Raw genomic sequence first — 20,813 nt, 5'->3', positions numbered from 1 at the left:
AGAGGAGGGAGTACCAGGATGTCAGTGAGGGAATGGCTCAAAGGCCCCATCTACCACTGGCCACTTCGGCTCACCAAAACAGTGAATGAGTCCTGACCTGTGGTGGTGCAGTGGATAAAGCATCGACCTGGAATGCTGAGGTCGCTGATTTGAAACCCTGCACTTGTCTTGTCAAGGCACATATGGGAGTTGATGCTTCCTGCTCCTCCCACCTTTCTCTCTCACTCTCCTCTCTAAAATGAATAAATAAATTTAAAAAATTTAAAAACAAAACAAAACAGTGAATGACACCACCGGAACCACTGTCCTTCATCAGGGTAAGAGCAACTAGAGGTTTAGGGGCACTTCTTTAAACAAGACTTAAAGGCAAATTCAATATGGTACCCAAATACTTAAAAGCCTTCAATATATCTTGTAATATATCGCAAACATTTCATTCTTTGATAAACTTATAAATCGTTTCTTTGCATTTTTCTGGAGAAAGAGTTCTGGCTTTTATTACTTTATCAAAGGGTTCTCAGACCTTTACCTCCCCCATAAAAACAAACAATCAATCAAACAAACAAAAAACAAACTTAATAACTTTGCTCCTGTTGCAACTACCTTTAGAAGGAATACTTAATTAACTTTTTATTCCAGTTGAAAAGCATTTGGTTGTGTCTCCAGGGCTCCATTATTTTAGATCACTGCTACGTCATCAAGACATTTTTTTTTTTTTACATACTAAATTCTGAAATTACTACTTAATTTCATGTTTGACTGCCTTGCAGGAAAAGCTGGTCACTAAAGATACTTAAGAGGATCTGCAGCTTCAACTTTCCCGTAACTGATGTGGCCCTACTTTCTGTTGGAGCACGTAAGAAGTAGTGCTTGAGGGGCTTCTTATTAGGTCAAGAATAATTCTAGTCTTTATCTTCCTTTTAGGCTTGAATTTTTAAATCGTTCTCTGATCCATTCTTTTATAAGCTCCTAGAGTATCTAACACTCTGGAGGTGAATATCATGAAAGCACAGACTACCACACATTTTTTTTTCCCTTGGAAATGTGGTAAAGCTCTATTTCAGCATTATTAGTCTAAACATAACATTCTTTGGCTAAATCAGGAGAACATACTGAAATGCTCTAGTTATTCAAGCTTTACCTTCATACTCAGATTTAATCCTCAGAGTTTCATCTGGTCCTTTATGGGCAGAGGTTACCCGAAGTTCACATGGAATGCCAAAATTTCCACAAGCCTTCTTGACTTTTTCACAGTGACTGAGGTCAGAAGTTGAGCCCATCAATACTACAACCCTGCACTGACTTTCTGGTTTCAGAAGCAACTGGAAAAGGAAAACATGGATATGCAAAAGAAGGACAAAGTGGATAAATATAGGAATGAGTCAGTTTACAGAGCTACAGTTTATAGTAAAATTATACCTGAACAGAGTCCTTTCTTTCTTAATAGACCAAATTTAAGGTAAACAGAACTAAATAAGAGAATTTTAGTTTTCAAAATAAGCTCTAGATATCAAGAGCTCTTCATAATTAAGACCTAGAGTGATTTTTTAATCAGATAAATTATTATTACAACAAGCAAGGGATAAATATTTAACTTCTAATTAATATTCAGAAAGCTATAAATACATTTTACTCTATAATTTTTAGTACATTCTGTGTAACAGAGGTATTAAGGCATAATCATCCAAAATACAGGTCATGTTATAAATCCTTGTAAATTAGGTGCATGGAATTGAAATGCATATTCCCATGGAGATGATGATCTAAAAGGTAGTTATGACCTTTAGAAAACCACAAGCCCTATCCAATATCCGTGGAATTATAGTAACCATAACACCATAGATCTTGGTGTCATTTTATTGTCACATGGAGCTCCAATTCTGAACTTTGTTAATGGAATGCATGCCACCCACGGAACCGGGAGAAGCAGTGGAGAGGTAGGTAGGAAACGTAAGCCCTCTCCTACAGGCTGGCAGGAAACAAGGATTCCAGGTTTCGTCAGTAGGATTTGAGAGGAGTGTACTGGCAAGCTTAACAGGAGGAAATCCAGTACGCCATGAGGACAGTTCAGCTGGTCTATTTCTTAAACGCGCTCCTTCCTTTAAAATCTCTAGGAAGAAGAAAAGCACTGCAGTCTCTCACCTTTTGTTTTCCTTTTTGAAGGAAGAAGTTCTTAAGAGAAAAACATAATATAGCATAGATTTACTTCAAAAGGCTTACCTCTACTCTTTCAGCAACCCACTCAAAATTTTTCTTTACCATCTGGAGCCCTTCAGGAGTTACTTCTTTGAGGTCACGATATGACTAGAAAATAAGACAGAAAGTTTAGAATGCAAGCAATATTAGTAATATTTTTGCTGTCTGAAATTATTTGATTTTGGGATTTGGGGTGCAGATTATGAAGAGTTTGCATAGCAAAAAATGTATCTGAAAATGTATTTGAGTCTGTGAACTAATTCCCTGAATTGGACTAAGGAAAGTTTAGATAGTGAGTACACTTATATTTTCACTTAAAGATGAATTGCCATGACAATTCTCGTACACATTGACTATAGAGACTTGCCCTCATTTTGTTTTTCATAGGAATAAACAAATAGAATCTGGTAAATACCAGAAGACTGTGGTACAATTCCAGGTCTGCCACGTATCATTGTAATTGTGAAGATATTTACCCTTTCAGAACCTTAGTTTTCAATTAGTCAAACAAGGATAATACTTGCTATGTGAGTCTATTAAAATAAAAGAGAAATCTGCATTGTAAATGTAGCGTATTATTTCTTTTTTGTCCAGAATATAGGAAATATGATATTTATCCCTAAAGATAAACAGCAGTACTCAGGTTCCTATCATAAGAAATAAGAATTGCCTTCTCTTTTCCTCCCACTATCTCTTTGTCCTCTACCCCAGCGGGATCTCACAAAGGATAAAAAAGCAAACAACAAACAAAAAACCCGAAATAGGCCCTGGCTGCACAGCTCAGTGGATAAAAGCTGGGTGCACCAGAGGTCACAGGTTCGACCCCAGTCGGGGCACATATAAGATGCAATCAATGAGTACAAAACTAAATGGAATAACTAAGTGAAACAAGTTGATGCTTCTTTTTCTCTCCCCCTTGCCCCTTCTCTCTCTCAAGTCAACAGAAAAATTAAAAACAAACAAAAAAACTGAAGTATCATCTACCTGTTTGTCTTTCTGTTGGCTTCGATCTCCTGATGGCCAGAGTCTCCAGGAATCATTATCAATAACATCGGCAAGAACAATTTCTTTCGTGGTGACATCAACACCAAATTCAATCTAGAAACAGCAGATCACCAAAGAAAAGTTTTTCAAAAACTATACTACTAAACACATTTTTCAGTTGTAATATTTAACTTTCTAATGTCTATTTCTTTTGTACCTTCATATCAACCAGTGTACAGTCCTGGGGCAACCAGGATTTCTCCAATATTTCAAAAACAGCCTGTGTAGCATGCCTCATGATGTCTACTTCAGTCTGGCCTATAACAAGCCCAGCAAAGCAAAACTTCGCAGCAATGAGCTGTTCCTCAGACCACTGTGGGTCATTATTGGCATCATCCTAAAAATAGAGAATTAAATAAAATATAAATACCCTTTAATTCACAGTAATTATTTTATTTTTATTTTTGTGATAGAGAGAGAGAGACAGATAGGGACAGACAGACAGGAAGAGAGAGAGAGATGGGAAGCATCAATTCTTTGTTGTGGCTTAGTCTCCTTTGTTGTTCACTGATTGCCTTCTCATGTGCCTTGACCGGGGGCTACAGCAGAGTGAGTGATCCCTTGCTCAAGCCAGTGATCTTGGGCTCAAGCCAGTGATCTTGGGCTTCAAGCCAGCCACCTTTAAGCTCAAGCCAGCAACACCACGCTCAAGCTGGCAACCTTAGGGTTTTGAACTTGGGTCCTCTGCGTCCTAAGTCCAAAGCTTTATCTACTGCACCACCACCTGGTCAGGATCACAGTAATTATTTTTAATTTGTCTACTTTCAATAGCTACTTTAAAATCCAAAATATTTGGATTACTAACTTATTCTAGCTCATAAAATTTGGAAAGATATTTACTCTTTCTCTATAACAAATTTAAGTATGACTTCGGAAAAAAAGCATTTTCATTACAGAAAACCAATACAAACTCATAATGAAGAATTCCTACATCCTTTATTGTATGTTTTTGCTTATAAGAGACATTGATAATGATTTTTATGTATTAGAATATAAAAAGAGCTGGACCAGGTGCAGTGGGTAGAGCGTCCACCTGGGATGCTGAGGACCCAAGTTTGAAACTCCGAGGCTGCTGGCTTGAGCACAGGCTCACCAGCTTGAGCATGGAATTATAGAAATGACCCCATAGTCATTGGATTGAGCCTAAAAGTTGCTAGTTTGAAGTTCAAGGTCACTGGCTTGAAGCCCAAGGTAGCTGGTTTGAGCAAGGGGCACTGGTTCAGCTGGAGCCCCACAGTCAAGGCACTATGAGAAAGCAATCAATGCACAACTAAGGTGCGCAATTATGAGTTGATGTTTCTCATCTCTCTCCCTTCCTGTCTGGCTCTTGCTAAAAAAATATATATATACATATATATTAATATATATATGAGCCCTTTATTTCAAACTCTTCAACAGTAAATTAAAAAATTTTTGAACTTCTACTTTTCTTCCTAGTAACTGTTAATTTTAATTTTGATCATTTGTTAGTCTCCATGGTAGAAAGTAAGATAGACTTTCACACGTGTTTTCTTTGAAAAAGCTGAGTTATAATTGCTAATGAAAGTATACATTATTGACATTTCTGGAGTGACAAGTATAATATGAAGTTTTAATGTTTAAATTTTTGACCTGATAATTTTAAGTTTGTACCTATGTTATAGTAAGACAAAGATGCATCAAATGAATACCTTAAAAAACAGCTCCACTTTAGGAGGGTAAAACTTGTACCCTTCCTTGACACCAGGATTTCTTTTGAGAAAAGAACCAGTTGCTATTCTTCTACAAACCCATTCAATTGGAATCATTTCACACTTAGGTGCAATGAAAGCTGTCTCCCCACATTTTCTGGTGAAAGCAGTTTTGATACCTATGTATTAATAGTAAAAAAAAGAAACACTTTTAAAATTATATTTAAAAAATATCTAAGGTATAATAAAACTCAAACCTTTACACAAATCAAAACAAAAAGCCTATCTAATTAAATGTATTATCCTTAAATGGCACTATCAAAAATAAATATAATTTTTAAAATGTGGAAATAAAAAAAGAAATATGGCTTTCTACCACTTATCAACATACTCAGGACTATTTCACTTTAATGTCACACGGCTAAAGATGCACTAGATCAGAAGATCTGAGTATCTTTACCATTCATTAATTTATTCAACCAAAAAAGACGTACTTACTGAGCACCTCTTCTGTCAAGTACCCCAACTCTGCACAAGACACATCACTTATCTAAGCGGCACTAAATTATCTCTAACTCAGATTTGGTAGCAGCATTCTCATATTACATGGTCCATTATTATATAGGCCTTATAAAATATTGATCTATTGATCACAATCAGATATAGCTTTAAATTTGGGGTAGCCTTTTTTCTCTTAATATTGGTAGCAGCCTGACAGTGGATAGTGTCAGATTGGGATGCAGAGGACCCAGGTTTAAAACCCTGAGGTCACTGTCTTGAGCGCAGGCTCACTAGCATGAGCGTGGGGTTGCCAGCTTGAGTGTAGGATCATAAACATGACCCCATGGTCGCTGGCTTGAGCAAGGGGTCATTCGCTCTGCTGTGCCTTCCCCTTCGCCCCCACCCCCGCCCAGTCAAGGCACATATAAGAAAGCAATCAATGAACAACTAAGGTGCCACGACCAAGAATTGATGCTTCTCATCTGTCTCCCTTCCTATCTATCTGTCCCTATCTGTCCCTCTCACTGTCTCTGTCAAAAAATATATATAGCCCTGGCAGGCTGGCTCTATGGTAGAGTGTTGGCCCAACGTCTAGATGTCCTGGGTTCAATTCCTGTCCAGGGCACACAGTAGAAGCGCCCATCTGCTTTTCCACTCTTCCCCCTCTCCTTCCTTTCTATCTCCCTCTTCCCTTCCTGCAGCCAAGGCTCCATTGGAGCAAAGTTGGCCCGGGTGCTGAGGATGGCTCCATGCCTTCTGCCTCAGGTGCTAGAATAAATAGCTCTGGTTGCAACAGAGCATTGCCCCCTAGTGGGCATGATGGGTGGATCTTGGTTGGGCACATGTGGGAGTCTCTCTGCCTTCCTGCTTCTCACTTCAAAAAAATACCCTCCCCCAAATTTTTAAATATATATAAATGAAGCAATAACTCTTTAAAAGCCACCCAACACTAGGAACATAATGGCCAATTTGGTCAAAAGCAAATAAAACATTTGTCCTTTCTCTCCCTTCTCTCTTATTCAAACTGTTAGTTTTATAACTTATAAAACTAAGATAAAGAGCTGACTTCTGATGTTTAGAACAGGAGCTATTTTATGTGGTGGCCTTGGAAAATAACCTCTCTAAAAAACAGTTACAATGTTTATCATGAACCATATGATCTAGCATTCCACTTCTAGGTATTCTAGTTTCTAACAACTGCCTGAAGATGAACATTATGTTAATGTCATACAGATGTTTTAATTTCCATTAATGCTAAAGTATGACTTTATCCTGTGATGTGGTAACACTTCTAGGAAGCAGTATTGAAAGTAATTGAAAGCAGGGACTCAGCTAGGTACTTGTACACCAAAGTTCACAATGCATAATTCATAAAAAACAAAAACAAGTAAAATGTAAATAACAACAAAAACAAGTATCCATCAACAGATGAATGGGTAGACAAAAGGTAGCATATAAATACCATGGATTACTGCTCAGTCATAAAAATGAATGAAATTCTTTTTTTTTTAATTTATTCATTTTTAGAGAGGGAGAGAGAGGAGAGAGAGACAGAGAGAGAGAAGGGGGGAGGAGCTGGAAGCATCAACTCCCATATGTGCCTTGACCAGGCAAGCCCAGGGTTTCGAACCAGCGACCTCAGCATTTCCAGGTCGACGCTTTATCCACTGCGCCACCACAGGTCAGGCAAAAGTGAATGAAATTCTAACATATGCTACAGCATGCATTAAACTTGAAAACATCATGTTAAATGAAAGAATATATAATTCATTACACTTATATTAAGTACTAAAATAAATTCATAGACAAAATGTACAACAGAAGATACCAGGAGCTGAAGAGAAGAATGGAATATTATTATTTAATGGGTCAGGGTTTCTGTCTGGGACAATGAAACATGGAAATAGATATTGATGGTTGTACAAGATTGTAAATGTACTGTCTGCCAAGAACTGTACACTTAAACATGTTTAAAATAAATTTTATGCATGTATATTTTACCACAAATTAATTTTAAAAAGTATCAAGACCTAAGTCATGTCTGGCATTGTCAGTTTCTTTTTAATCCTAACACCACAAAAAGTAGATTGTATGATCATCCAACAAAACAGATAAGTGCACAGAGGAGCATAAATTATGTCAGCTAGTAGTAGATATAGCAGGGTTTCCAATCCACACTGAGCTCTGTGGGCTGCCTACTTAACCACTATGCAATACTGCCTGTCATTGAAGTGTTATATTATCACAGTACAGAATATACTAGAACATTAATGTAAACTAAAACCTCCTGAAAACCTGCATGGGCTTAACATAATAACGTTCATCTCGAGGCTACAATGTTAGTACCCATTCCCAATCTGATCTTCTAAAATAAAATCAATTTTTTCTATCAAAAAGGAGACCTCTGATCTTATGTATGTATCATACATGAAAGGAACCTACATTTATGGAAACTCTGTACTGTGCTAAGTGTTTTACACGTCATCTCATTTAACCAAACAAAAATTTTGAAGTAGGTATTATTATTTACATTTTACGGTGAAAGAAGCAGTCTCAAAGAAATAAAGTAATCTGACAAGCTAGGTCCCGGTGCCGGTGAGTAATAGCCTGGACTTGAACTGCACGGTCCAGTTCCAAAACCTGTACTGCTTTCTCTGCACTCCCTTTGGATTTGACCAGTAAAATTCAGTTGAAAAGGGTAAATAAATTGTGGTATGCATGAACAGGAACTCTGAGAAAGAATGTAAGTAAAAGTTCATTTTAAACCTTTAAAGAATGACTGTGTTCATTGGCAGGCAACTGACATCAACCCTTAACACAGCGGTTCTCAACCTGTGGGTCGCGACCCCAGCGGGGGTCGAACGACCAAAACACAGGGGTCGCCTAAAGCCATCGGAAAATACATAATGCCTATATTACAGTTATGAAGTAGCCACCAAAATTATTTTTTGGTTTGGGGTCACCGCAACATGAGGAACTGTATTGCGGGGTCACGGCATTAGAAGGGTTGAGAACCACTGCCTTAACACGTGATTACTCCATGCTCGGCTTCAAGAGCTCCTTTTTCAGGCCTGTTAATCATTAGTCATAATTGCTCACTTGTCTACCAATCTTGACAGACTAGTATCCAAATCTATGGTTTAAATATAAACAATAGCTCCTTTTACCCCACCCACCTCCCACTACATATGCACACATCTAAAGGAACCAAAACACAGAATCAATTTTTGGTGGCAATCTTGCCTAGAAAAAAATTTGCTTCTAAAAAAGTGATTCAGTTTAAATGGTATGATTCCTTCTAATACACATGCTAACCATTAAAGTTAATTTCATGACTACATACAATGAGAAAAAGAACTCCCCTCATTTGTCTCAGTTATCTATAAAATTCAAAACCATCAAGATTCCTGAGCAAATGTAAATGTTACTTCACATTCTGAATCACAATGGCCAGGCACACAGCTAATCAGCCCCCCTATCCCCAGGGCCACTCCTGTAGTGAGGTTGCCCCGCGCCCCACCTGTGGTTTGGCACCTGCAGGATTGCTATTCATGTCACTACTTTCAAACCAAAACGTAATTTTGGTGGGAGAGCTGAAACTTAAAGGTTAAATTCCAATTTTTAATTACCGAGATCAAGTACACAAATTTTAAAAGTCAAGTACAGCATGTAATATTATTACCTATACCTGTTATCTATTCAGTATTTTATAGTTTGTTCATGAACGACAATGAGCAAACTAGAATCCTGATCGACTGAGTTTAATTCTGGTGCTCCTCCCATTCTAATTTCTAGAAATACCTTAATTTGGAATATAACCCTGTAAAGAAAGCAATTTTAAATAGACCACTAGTGCTCAACTAGACATAGCATTATTCAACTATTAGCAAGTTAAATATACATAAAGCTTGGTTTTATCTAATAGACTCCTCAAATAGTCTTCTTCCTTTAGTTTTGGGAGTACAAGGTAACCCTTGAAGATCTTTGCTCCAGCCCAAATCCTTCACCTGGGGAATGGCTGGATGAGGTATGGTTAGTCTTCACTTTTCAGAGTTTTCAAGTGGAAGAGCAAGAACAAAGAATAACTGTATGGAATTATAGGTATTAAATTTCAATTTATCATTTAGAGTTGTCTAACACCAGAATTTGCTTCCTTCATAGGTCCATTCCTTAAACTCCCTCATAGGTAAGTCTCTCAGGAAGATATACTACGAAAGAAGCTCCAGGGAAGACACACATGTCAGACAAAAACTGTTTGAGCCTGACCAGGCAGTGGCGCAGTGGATAGAGCATCGAACTGGGATGCAGAGGACCCAGGATTGAGACCCCGAAGTCGCCAGCTTGAGCGTGGGCTCATCTGGTTAGAGCAAAGCTCACCAGCTTGGACCCAAGGTCGCTGGCTCAGGCTCAAGCAAGGGGTTACTCAGTCTGCTGAAGGCCCGCGGTCAAGGCACATATGAGAAAGCAATCAATGAACAACTAAGGTGTCGCAACCAAAAACTGATGATTGATGCTTCTCATCTCTCTCCGTTCCTGTCTGTCTGTCCCTATCTGTCCCTCTCTCTGACTCTCTCTCGGTCTCTGTATGAAAAAAAAAAAAATGTTGAAAATTGTTAAGATTCTTTGAACTAAATGATGCTACTTACTAATTTCAAACCAAGTGAAATGTTATAGTAAAATTTAAGAGTTCCTGGTAAAAACAGAACAAAACAAAAAAACAGTTCCTGGTTTGATTTAAAGAAACTTTCTTGTGAGACATCTCCAAACAAAATGTTGTTAATTCAAATGTCATCTCCCCATGAAAGAGATCGGTGTGTGTTGTGTGTGTGGAAGGGAAGAGGTTGTGGGGGGTGGGCACTTACTGCTTCCTGTAGTAACTAAAACAAACAAACAAACAAAACTGGTAATCAACATGATGTTAAAACAAGGAGTCATTCCCCCCTGAAAAGGACCAATATGTGTTCTTGAAATAGAACATGAAGGGGGAAGCTAATGGGAGAGCCACTTACCTGCTTCCTTCAACAACTGAAAAATACAACTAGTAATTTTATTTGAGATTGCAGCTTTTCCTTCCAGGTGGTTCTTTCTGGCTGCATTTCCTGCCGTAATCTGGTCCTTGGACTGTAGGAGGACTCTTCCTGGACTGTCTAACAATTCATAGACTTCTTTTGTTTTACCCTCATAGAGTTTTTTTCCAATGTTCAATACTGTGGAAATAAAATGAAAACATCAGATTTCAAAAAGAAATTTCCTGAATATTGAAGACTAAATACTTAAAATGATGAATCAAGGAACATACAAAGTGGTTAAGTGATAACTTTAATAAAAATTAACTCACCTGCATAGAAGCTTATACTCTACAAAGTACTTCCATATGCATCACATTTGATTCATTCAATTTTGTTAAGAATTATTACATAATTAACTATAGATTAAGAAACCAAGTACAAAAAAGGTAGAAGCCACACAATTAGGAAATTGTAGACCCAGACAAAGTCCTAAGTCTTCTGATATCAAATTCTGTGGTCTTTCCAGAATCAACGTGACTCTCAGAATAGAACTGAAGTATAGTTAAGATCCATTAAAATGAATGCAAATACACTAGTATTTTCACATCCATACTTAAAATACAATAACTAAACCAGCTTGCGAAGGCAGAGGGGGAGTATGCTTTATTTTTCCCAACTTCTGCTTTCCAGGGCGGGCGAAATAGGCAAGTTCAGCCAGGTAGGTTCTTGGTTTCAAGTTACAGTTCTAGAGGAAGGCATTCCACCCAGTTAGCCCATTTGGAAGCACCTTTCTCTATTTCTCAATCCTGCTTCCCAACCCCCCAACCTTCACCCTTTTCCTTAACAGTTGCAGGAAACTATGAGGAAGTAAGGACAAAAGAATCCAATTTTGATGCAGGTTGTTAAGACCTAAAGAAAAGTAGGCCCTAATCGTTAGAAAGAATGATTTAGATGAAAATCGAGATAACAGAACTTGAAGAAGTTAATATTTCCAAGGGGAGAAATCACCCCTCATTCTCCCAGAACACTGACTCATTCTCAGTATCAGCATTTTTTCGTGTCCACGTGTTATGTAGTTGGGATATATCAGTAAAAGAGACGAATAAATTCCTGCTATCAAGTGACCTAAGTCTGAGGGAAGCTGAAATTAAATAAGACATCACAGTAAGTACAATGTGAGAAATATAGACTATGGGATCACAGCTTCACAGAAAGGCCACCTAACCTAGTCCAGACAGCAAAGAAGAAATCTAGAACAAAGTGAGAGACTCAGATCTGAGGAAGGATCAAAATTTAATCAGGAGAAAGGAGTAGGTAGTTGTAGTGAAAGAAGACCACGGGTGAAAGAATACAGATCAGAAGTTCCTATTTGGAGCACGATGTGCTTATAGACTGCTGTTGGGCAGGGGAGAGTGCAGCTGCTAAGCAGAATAGAAAGGAATGTAAGAGAAAAAACTGCCATGAACTGGGGTAGAGAGCCGTTACCAGCTAGGGAGGCAACCCTTAAATCAGTTTTAATTTACGGTAGTTTAACAGTTGCCACTGCAGGGTACCTAATTTAGAGGAAGAATCCCCATTTCATATGAGAATGTCTTGACTCATGACAAGATTGAAAAGGCTGTAGTGGAATAACCCATTGCATGGCCTTGGATGGGAACACAGCCAACAAGAAAAGAATGTTTTGCCAAGATAATTGTTTTGTGACTTGAAAGCGGGTCACTGAAACAGCTCTATGTGACTGAAGGCAGTTGCTGGGCTTTTCTCAGTAAAACAAACTCATAAGATTTCTGTGCCTTCCAAGGTTATCCCTTGAGATAAGGAGAGGAATGTTGTGGAAACCATAGAAGCAATAGCAATTAATGCCTTTTGATATTATGTTGTTACTAAGCTATCTTGCAGGTGTACTCCATGTATCTTTCAGTAAAAGTTATGCTTGATGTTATGCCAATTTCTCAGTAAACAAGCTTTTTGAAGTCTTGTGAATAAAATTAGGACACAGCGCAAACTCGGGGCCATTTGCCTGAGCGAGTGGTGGTCCTTTGCTAGTCCTTGATGATTTCGTCTGCTGATCTCTCTCTCTCTGCGCCCCTGACTCACAACAACAAAAGGCCCTTCAAGAAAGCCTCTGTTTAGTGTTCCAAATTCAGGTCTCTATTCCCTTCCTAGAACTGAACTTCCCATCCCTTTGTTTCTCTTGGGAGAGAAAACAAACAAAAAAAAGAACTGAACTTCCCTAACTGAATTTATCACCCTTCCAGGCTTTGCATATGCCAGGGGTCCCCAAACTTTTTACACAGGGGGCTAGTTTACTGTCCCTCAGACCATTGGAGGGCCGGACTATAAAAAAAAACTATGAACAAATCCCCATGCACACTGCACATATCTCATTTTAAAGTAAAAAAACAAAATGGGAACAAATACAATATTTAAAATAAATAACAAGTAAATTTAAATCAACAAACTGACCAGTATTTCAATGGGAACTATGGTCCTGCTTTTGGCTAATGAGATGGTCAATGTCCAGATCCATATTTCTCACTGCAGCCCTAACAAGTGATAGGACGCGCTTCCGGAGCTGTGACGCATACATCCCACGTCACCGGAAGTAGTACTGTACATGAGCGACACTGTATTTTACTCCTCTCACTGACCACCAATGAAAGAGGTGCCCCTTCCGGAAATGTGGCGGGCCGGATAAATGGTTTCAGGGGGCCGCATGTGGCCCGCGGGCCGTAGTTTGGGGACCCCTGGCATATGCTCTTCCATAGGCCTGGAACACAGCTGCCTTCCCTTCCACTTTACTACTCATCTTTGAGGCCTCATAAGTCACATTAATAGAGTTTAGACTTTGTCTACAGAACATATGGCTTTTAAGCACTTAGTAAAATAACAGATTTTTATATTAGAAACATCATTATGGATGCTGTGTGGAGAATGAAGAAGTGGGGAGGAGTGGGGTAAATAACTACAGACTGAGAGAATAGTTAGGATGTTGTTGCAGCAATCCAGGCAAGAAATGTCCTGGTCTAAGGAAAAAGTAGTGGGAAAAAGACTCAAGATAATTAAAAGGTAAAAATCTTAAGAACAATTGACAGGAAAATATCAAGATGTTGCCTGGGTTAGATAAAAAGGCAAAACAAAGTTTGTACCTATTGCCCCTCCGTCCTAATTTAGTTGAATCAGTATTTATTACCCAGTCATTACATAGGTAGGAATTTCAATTAATGGGTAAAAACAACTTAAGAAACAATCATAGAAGACATACTACAGGTACCGAAATGCCTGCCACAAATAAGTGGATGAAGTTAGAAAAGATTGATGACAAATGTAAGGCCAGTAGCCACGGCCACCATCACAGCTGCCTGGCCCCTGCAGGTTACCATTTGATTTGGACAGATGGTAATGAAACAATGGAGCCAAGAGCTGGTGGGCCATTACCTTTAATCCTAGCTTGCACCCGGCAGGCAAGAAATACATACAGTGGGAAAACACTTCCCTTTCCATTCAGGGCTCCCAAAGCCACTGACTTATCCGAGTTTCCTAGAATCAAAGGTTTCTAACCCCACCAGCCTTATGTACCTCTTCTGTTCTCCATCTCCTTCTCTCTGCACAAACTGGCTTATCCTTCAGCACTCCATCTTGGCTGCTTCTCCTCTCCTCCACGTGGCCTTTCTCTGCTCTCTTTTCTCTACTCTCCTCCAGCATGGGCTCCTCTGCCCCATTTTATAGTGTAGAAATCAAAACCTTTAATCCAATATACAAACGAGGAAGTCACTGATACAAAGTCACTAATCTGAGGTATAATGGGATTCCTCAAAAGGGTGGGGAAGGCTTAGTTTTAAAACTAAGCCTAACACTAATGACCCTGCCTGCTTACAGCCTGTCCCCACACCCAATTCAAACTATAAGCGAGCAAACATATACATCATATTTGCAAACTTATTTGACCCACAACGACTAACTTATGAAACTTAAGCCATTTTTTTTTAACAGGGACAAAGAGAGTCAGAGAGACGGATAGACAGGGACAGACAGACAGGAACGGAAAGATGAGAAGTATCAATCATTAGTTTTTCGTTGCACATTGCGACACGAAATGATTGCTTTCTCATATGTGCCTTGACTGTGGGCCTTCAGCAGACCAAGTAACCCCTTGCTCGAGCCAGCAACCTTGGGTCCAAGCTGGTGAGCTTTTGCTCAAACCAGATGAGCCTGTGCTCAAGCTGGCGACCTTGGAGTCTGGAACCTGGGTCCTGGGCATCCCAGTCCGACGCTCTATTCACCGCGCAACCGCCTGGTCAGGCGAAACTTAAGTCTTGAAAAGCATAGAACTTGTAGTAGAGAAGAGGTAAGAAGAGTAACTAGGAGTATGCTGTCCAATAAGGGAGCCACTAACCACATATGGCTATGAAATACTTGAAATGTGGCTACTCCAAATTGTAATGTGAGTACATTAAGTATAAAATATACAATGTATTTCAATATGAAGAAAGATGCAAAATATCACAATTTTTATATTGATTATATTGAAACAATGCTATTTTAGATATATTGGGTTAAATAAAATATTAAAATTCATTTCATTGTTTCTTTTTACTTTTTAAAACATGGAAACTAGAAAAAGTTACATATGGTTTCACATTATATTTCCATTACACAACACTGTTCTAGAAGATACAGCATAAATAGATATTGAAGAATAAACTTGGCAAATTAACCTGACTGGAATGTAGGTTTAGGATTCAAAATGGAGCAAAATACATCAATATTAGGGTTGAAGAGACAGGAAGCTAGCAGTATGTAGGATGTGAATGAAAGGGTCTTCAGACTGGACTTTAATAGCCCTTCGATTGCCATTAAACATTTTTGAGCAAGGAAGTGCCATTTTAAACCATAAAAAGTGACATTTCAGTCAGATTAACTTGTCAAGAATATGTAAGTTGGAAGGAAGTGAGAGTAAAGATTTTTGAAATTCTACCAGTTTAGAGGTATGCTAAGAAAAATTGTGATCTGATACTTTGATTTTATAAAGTTGTTATTGTAAAGCCAGTAATCAAGGCCAGGGCCACTATCAGAGCAGCCTCCTGGCCTATGCAGGTTCGCATTGGATTCGGACAGTCGGTAAAGAAACAGCGGAGCCAAAAACTGATGGGCCATAGCCTTTAATCCTACCTTGCACCCGGCGGGCAAGTAAAAACATACACTGGGCTCCAAAACCCAGTCACACTCAGTGCTCACAAAGCCACTGACTTATCCGAGTTTCCTAGAATCAAAGGTTTCTAGCTCACCAGCCTTCTTCTCCTCAGTTCCCCATCTCCTTCCTTATCCCAGATACAAACTGCACAAACTGGCATCTCACTCAGCACTCCACCATCTTGGCTGCTTCTCCTGACCTCCTCCACATGGCCTCCTCCCGCTGCTGGCTCTACTCTCTCCTCTGCTGAAAATCTCAGGAACCAAGAGGGCAAGCTCTCGTTTTGCCCCCATTTTATAGTGTAGAAATCCAAACCCTTAATCCAATATACATAACAGGGAAGTCTCTAATACAAAGTCACTTCTCTAAGGCATGATTGGATTGTACCGCCCTACATCAAAAAGGGTGGGAAAGGCTTAATCCCAAAACCAAGCCCCAGGTTACAACCATCTCCAACACACATTAATATCACCTGGGCGATGGCCTCTTGTGTTATCCTTAACAAAGTGAGCATAATACATTTTATCTGCCCAACAGTTATTCATTATCATCTGGACCTTTTTGTATATTCTAAAATTTTTAACCTAAAATAGATTTTTTTTTTTAATGTGGAACAGAATAAACTGGCCCGCTGTGGGTCAAATAAGTTTGTAACTATGATATGTGGGTTTGCTCGCTTATAGTTTGCATTGGATGTGAGGGACAGGTTGTAAGCAGGCAGGATTGTTATACCTTAAGGCTTAGTTTTAAGACTAAGCCTTTCTCACCCTAATTGACTTTGTATCAGAGACTTCCTTGTTTGTATATTGGATTAAAGGTTTTGATTTCTATACTATAAAGTGGGGCAGACCGGGAGCTTGCTCTCTTGGGTCCTGAGATTAGCATTAGAGGAGAGAGCAGAGAAAGGAGAGCAGAGAAAGGCCACGTGGAGGAGAGGAGAAGCAGCCAAGATGTCAGAGTGCTAAAGGAGAAGCCAGTTTGTGCAGAGAGGAGGAGATGGGGAACAGAGGTGAATAAGGCTGGTGAGGTAGAAAACTTTGATTCTAGGAAACTCAGATAAGTCAAGGCTTTGGGAACCCTGAATGGAAAGGGAAGTGTTTTCCCACTGTGTGTATTTCTTGCCCGCCGGGGGCGAGCTAGGATTAAAACTAATGGCCCACCAGTTCCTGGCTCCGTTGTTTCATTTCGGTCTCTCCGAATCAAATGGTAACCTGCATGGGCTAGGCAGCTGTGATGGTGGCCATGGCTACTGCCTCTACACCCACCAATACAAAGATTTTGGTTCACTGTAAATTTAAAAATTGGATGTGTGGGGGAAACCTAATGTTTATACCAGCATAAATGGCACAAACCATCTGTAAAGCCAGGAGGCAGGGCCAGGGCCACTATCACAGCAGCCTGGCCCATGCAGGTTCGCATTGGATTCGGACAGTCGGTAAAGAAACAAAGGAGCCAAAAACTGGTGGGCCATTACCTTTAATCCTAGCTTGCACCCGGCGGGCAAGTAAAAATACACACTGGGCTCCAAAACCCAGTCACACTCAGTGCTCACAAAGCCACTGACTTATCCGAGTTTCCTAGAATCAAAGGTTTCTAGCTCGCCAGCCTTATTCTCCTCAGTTCCCCATCTCCTTCCTTATCCCAGATACAAACTCTACACAAACTGGCATCTCACTCAGCACTCCACCATCTTGGCTGCTTCTCCTGGCCTCCTCCACGTGGCCTTTCTCTGCTCTCCTCTGCTCTCTCTTGCTAACCTCTCAGGAACCAAGAGTCCAAGCTCCCACTTCGTCCCCATTTTATAGTGTAGCAATCCAAACTCTTAATCCAATATACAAAACAGGGAAGTCTCTAATACAAAGTCACTTCTCTGAGGCATGATTGGATTGTACCGCCCTACATCAAAAAGGGTGGGAAAGGCTTAATCCCAAAACCAAGCCTCAGGCTACAACGATTCTCAACACACATTAATATCACCTGGGCAACGGCCTCTTTAACAAAGTGAGCATAATACATTTTATCTGCCCAACACCATCTTTCCTGAGGATCGAATCACTTGTGAACAAAATGATTATGTAAATATGATAAATGGAAGGTGAACCAAGGAAACATTTTGCCTGGTGGATTGAGCTCTCCAAAGCCATCATGCCATCAGAAGACTAAAAACAAATACTAGTTAGACAGAAAATGCAAAATTTCCAGAAGGTTCAATTATTAACTTTCTGAAACAGCAGGTTATTATTAACGTTAAACGAAAAGCAAGAGTTGGGTTTGAAAAGTCAACACATGTTCCTGTTTGTTTTTCAGTGCCTATTGATTGCAACATTGATTTCCAGGCACCTCAAAAAACCCTGGCCATTTCTCGTTCTAATAAACCTTTTCTCTACTTTGACCCTTTTCCCCATCCCAGAGGTAGTTCTGGGTTTTTAAGAAAGTTAGGGTAGGCCTGATGCGCTTTACGTGCAATGCGGGGCTCGGCCACGCATCGGCCACATGCCCGCCCCCGCCCATCCGCAGAGAGGGGCGGATGCAGAGATCTGGCATTGCGCTGCCAAAGCGGTGCTCGCGGCCACGGGGCGCGCACGTGTCCGCGCCCAGCACGGCAGCTCAAGGCCGCGGCGGTGGGTTGGGCAGGCCAGGGAAGGCAGGGATTACCAGGACTCCTGGGAGTGCCCGTTACTTACCCTCAGCGGTCGCCATTATCCCGGGTGGGCTAAGGGCAGCAGCCGCTTTAGGAAGAGACGCTGGACTCTGGAAAAGAGGAGTGGTCAGACAGGCTCAGGGGGCGGGGGAGGGAGGTGCGGCCACAGACACTCCCGGCCGGGACGTCACGCAGAACGCCCACTCGCGTTCTGGTCGGGAATCACAGTGGAACCCCGAGGTCTTGGCCCAACAAGACAGATAACGACTCTAGGTGCGAGCGCTTTCCCCCAGGATTCCCGCCGCGCAGGCGCAGCAACACCGACCATCTCTTAACGCCCTCGCCCCGCCTCTACCCCGCCCTTCCTCGCGATGCTGCGGTTCCAGGAGGCGAAAAGTGGCGGGCACTGGAGGCCCCTCCCCATTCCACATAGGCTCGCTGCAGGGGTGCCGTTCTCCGTAGGGGCAGCGGTTCAGAGGTTGGAGCGTACCAAGTAGTGACGGGCGGGGGAAGGCATTTAGGGAGGGCATACGAAGTTTATATCCTCCGGGAGAGAAATGACGTTAACCCCCTTAATCTCATTACTCTAATCTTGGGGGCTGAAAAATAACGGAGAGTTCCAGGAGCAGAAAAATTAACTTCCCGCAGGGCTCCAGTATAGAGCTAGCCCCACCCCTCCAACTCCGTGACTCCGCCTCTCACGCCCGGAGCCTCTCTCTCTCTCCGCCTTCGCTCATTGGTGGACCCGGAGGAGGCGGGACAGTTGCCCGGGGGCAAGATAATTACGCTTACTCGCTCTCCTGTGAAGAGCTCGCGCCGCCGCAGTAGCGAGGGGTGAGCCCTGGGAAGGGAGCGACTGTCGCTGGCGCGAGCTTCTGAGTCGTAAGGACCGTGCAGGCAGCTGGTTGGTGCTTAAACCCCTGCGGCGGCAGCTCCCTCCACGTGCTTTCTCGGCGACATGGAGCTGGAGGAGTTGGGGATCCGAGAAGAATGTGGCGTGTTCGGGTGCATCAGCTCAGGGGAATGGCCCACACAGCTAGATGTGCCGCATGTGATCACTCTGGGACTCGTGGGGCTGCAGCACCGGTGAGCAACCCGGTGAGGGGTGGGGTGGCGTGGCGCATGCTTCTCTCAGCCTAGGCTGCTTTCTGTGGCCCGAGTTGTCGATCCCGCCTGCGCCTGAGGTGCGAGATCTCTTACCCGAACAGTTCCTGCCTGTGGCATCCACCAGATCGCCAAGGCGTGCGCGGGGGCTACTGAGCTTCCCTCGACTGTAGCCAACCTGAATTCTCTTAAGGGTCTCTCCTTTCCCTCCGGTGTGTGCACCCCGACTGCTGTAATTTCTCAGGGCTGGGAGCTGCACTTGTGAATGGTTTGTGTGGGATGGATGCTAGCCCAGCACCTACAGCACCTTGAGGTTTGAGGTGTCCGCGCAGAGCTTCGAACCATCACAAGCTTTTGTTTGCAAGGGCAAAGGTATTGAGCCGGTTGTGGATTTGAAGGCAGTCATAGCTATGGGAATTTAGGGATCCTAGAGTTCAAACCCCGGGGAATAGGACTTGGTGTTCAAAAGACAATACTGCTTGTAGATCTCATATAAATTAACTGAAAATAAAACAAGTACAAGGAATACTGCAACTGCAAAAGAGTCATTGGTTTACGTTTTAGATAATAAGTGAAAAGGTTAAGAGTAAGAAAATGCGAAAAAGTAACTGCCTTCTATAAAAGAGGGAGACGGGAGTAGTTTCTGTGTGGCGAGATACACATTAATTTTGAAAAACTGGTAAAGCCCTTTGAGTTAGGTAATTTTGTTTCCGTGATCTTTCTCTTTCTTACTATCTGACCTACCTGGAAGTTGATAGAAACAATTCTGTTGGGTTCAGAAGTAGAAACCTAGGTTTGACATTAGTGGTAAAAGTATTCCAAAGTTTCTATAAGGCAATACCACCACAGCAACTTCTCAAACAGTTAAGGATCTTGGCAATAACACTTGAATCAGCAATATGGGTGCAACATGCAAAAAGGCATTTCAAATGATTAGCTTTCCCTCAACAAGGTTAAATTAGAAGTAATCTTTTTCCTCTTTTCAGGGTCCCATATATGTACTTGAGTTTGAGTTTCACATCTTGCATTCTTTGTTTACTACGAGTTACTTAGAATTTAGAGTGAATTAATTTTTTTTTTTTTTACCTTGAATGACACTAATCTTGGCTAACTGTGGGTTGACTGCAATAAAAATCTTTTTAAAAAAATACATTTATGGACACAATTAGATATATAATCCAAAAAAAAAGTAAAATCTGTGGTAGTACAGAGCAACAATAGTTTATAACATTCTTAAGAGCAGTTGTTTCGGGAATTCTGTCATGGGAAGAGGTATGTAGGCTCTAGAGATCTGTAATTGTAGGTGGTCTGTGGGAGATATGAGAACTGACCTTGAATTCTTAATATTTACTTTTAGCTAAAATAACTCAGAAAGCTCATCCCCATTATGTTTTTTATTAAATATGTGCCTGAAGAGAAGGGGGCGGGTTTTTGTTTTTTGTTTTTTTAATGAT

The 20,813-nt window shown here is 41.0% G+C and overlaps 3 protein-coding genes across 6 annotated transcripts in view; 2 read left to right on the top strand and 1 right to left on the bottom strand.

The window, feature by feature from the left end:
* Positions 1 to 20,813, top strand: part of AASDH (aminoadipate-semialdehyde dehydrogenase) — a 178,359-nt gene that overhangs the window by 74,881 nt on the left and 82,665 nt on the right. The window lies entirely within an intron of this gene.
* Positions 1 to 20,813, bottom strand: part of PAICS (phosphoribosylaminoimidazole carboxylase and phosphoribosylaminoimidazolesuccinocarboxamide synthase) — a 52,093-nt gene that overhangs the window by 9,258 nt on the left and 22,022 nt on the right. The window contains 7 exon segments of the mRNA XM_066385586.1: positions 1,142 to 1,322; positions 2,221 to 2,304; positions 3,181 to 3,294; positions 3,398 to 3,577; positions 4,911 to 5,089; positions 10,421 to 10,618; positions 18,299 to 18,365. Coding sequence (XP_066241683.1) covers positions 1,142 to 1,322; positions 2,221 to 2,304; positions 3,181 to 3,294; positions 3,398 to 3,577; positions 4,911 to 5,089; positions 10,421 to 10,618; positions 18,299 to 18,365 — 1,003 coding nt within the window.
* The window catches only part of PPAT (phosphoribosyl pyrophosphate amidotransferase), a 39,590-nt gene continuing 37,090 nt past the window's right edge, over positions 18,314 to 20,813 (top strand). The window contains exon 1 of one of the 4 annotated variants that reach the window (XM_066385576.1): positions 18,314 to 18,733. In XM_066385576.1, coding sequence (XP_066241673.1) covers positions 18,627 to 18,733 — 107 coding nt within the window. In that variant the 5' untranslated portion in view covers positions 18,314 to 18,626. Of the gene's footprint in view, positions 18,734 to 19,046; positions 19,342 to 20,813 lie in introns of those variants that run through there. The other 3 variants (XM_066385574.1, XM_066385575.1, XM_066385577.1) reach the window with 3 other exon arrangements.

This window comes from Saccopteryx leptura, chromosome 5 (genome assembly GCF_036850995.1).
Source record: "Saccopteryx leptura isolate mSacLep1 chromosome 5, mSacLep1_pri_phased_curated, whole genome shotgun sequence".
Classification (NCBI taxonomy): Eukaryota; Metazoa; Chordata; class Mammalia; order Chiroptera; family Emballonuridae; genus Saccopteryx; species Saccopteryx leptura.
The sequence above is the reverse complement of the archived record's forward strand: the minus strand, read 5'-3'. Positions and strand labels throughout refer to the sequence as shown.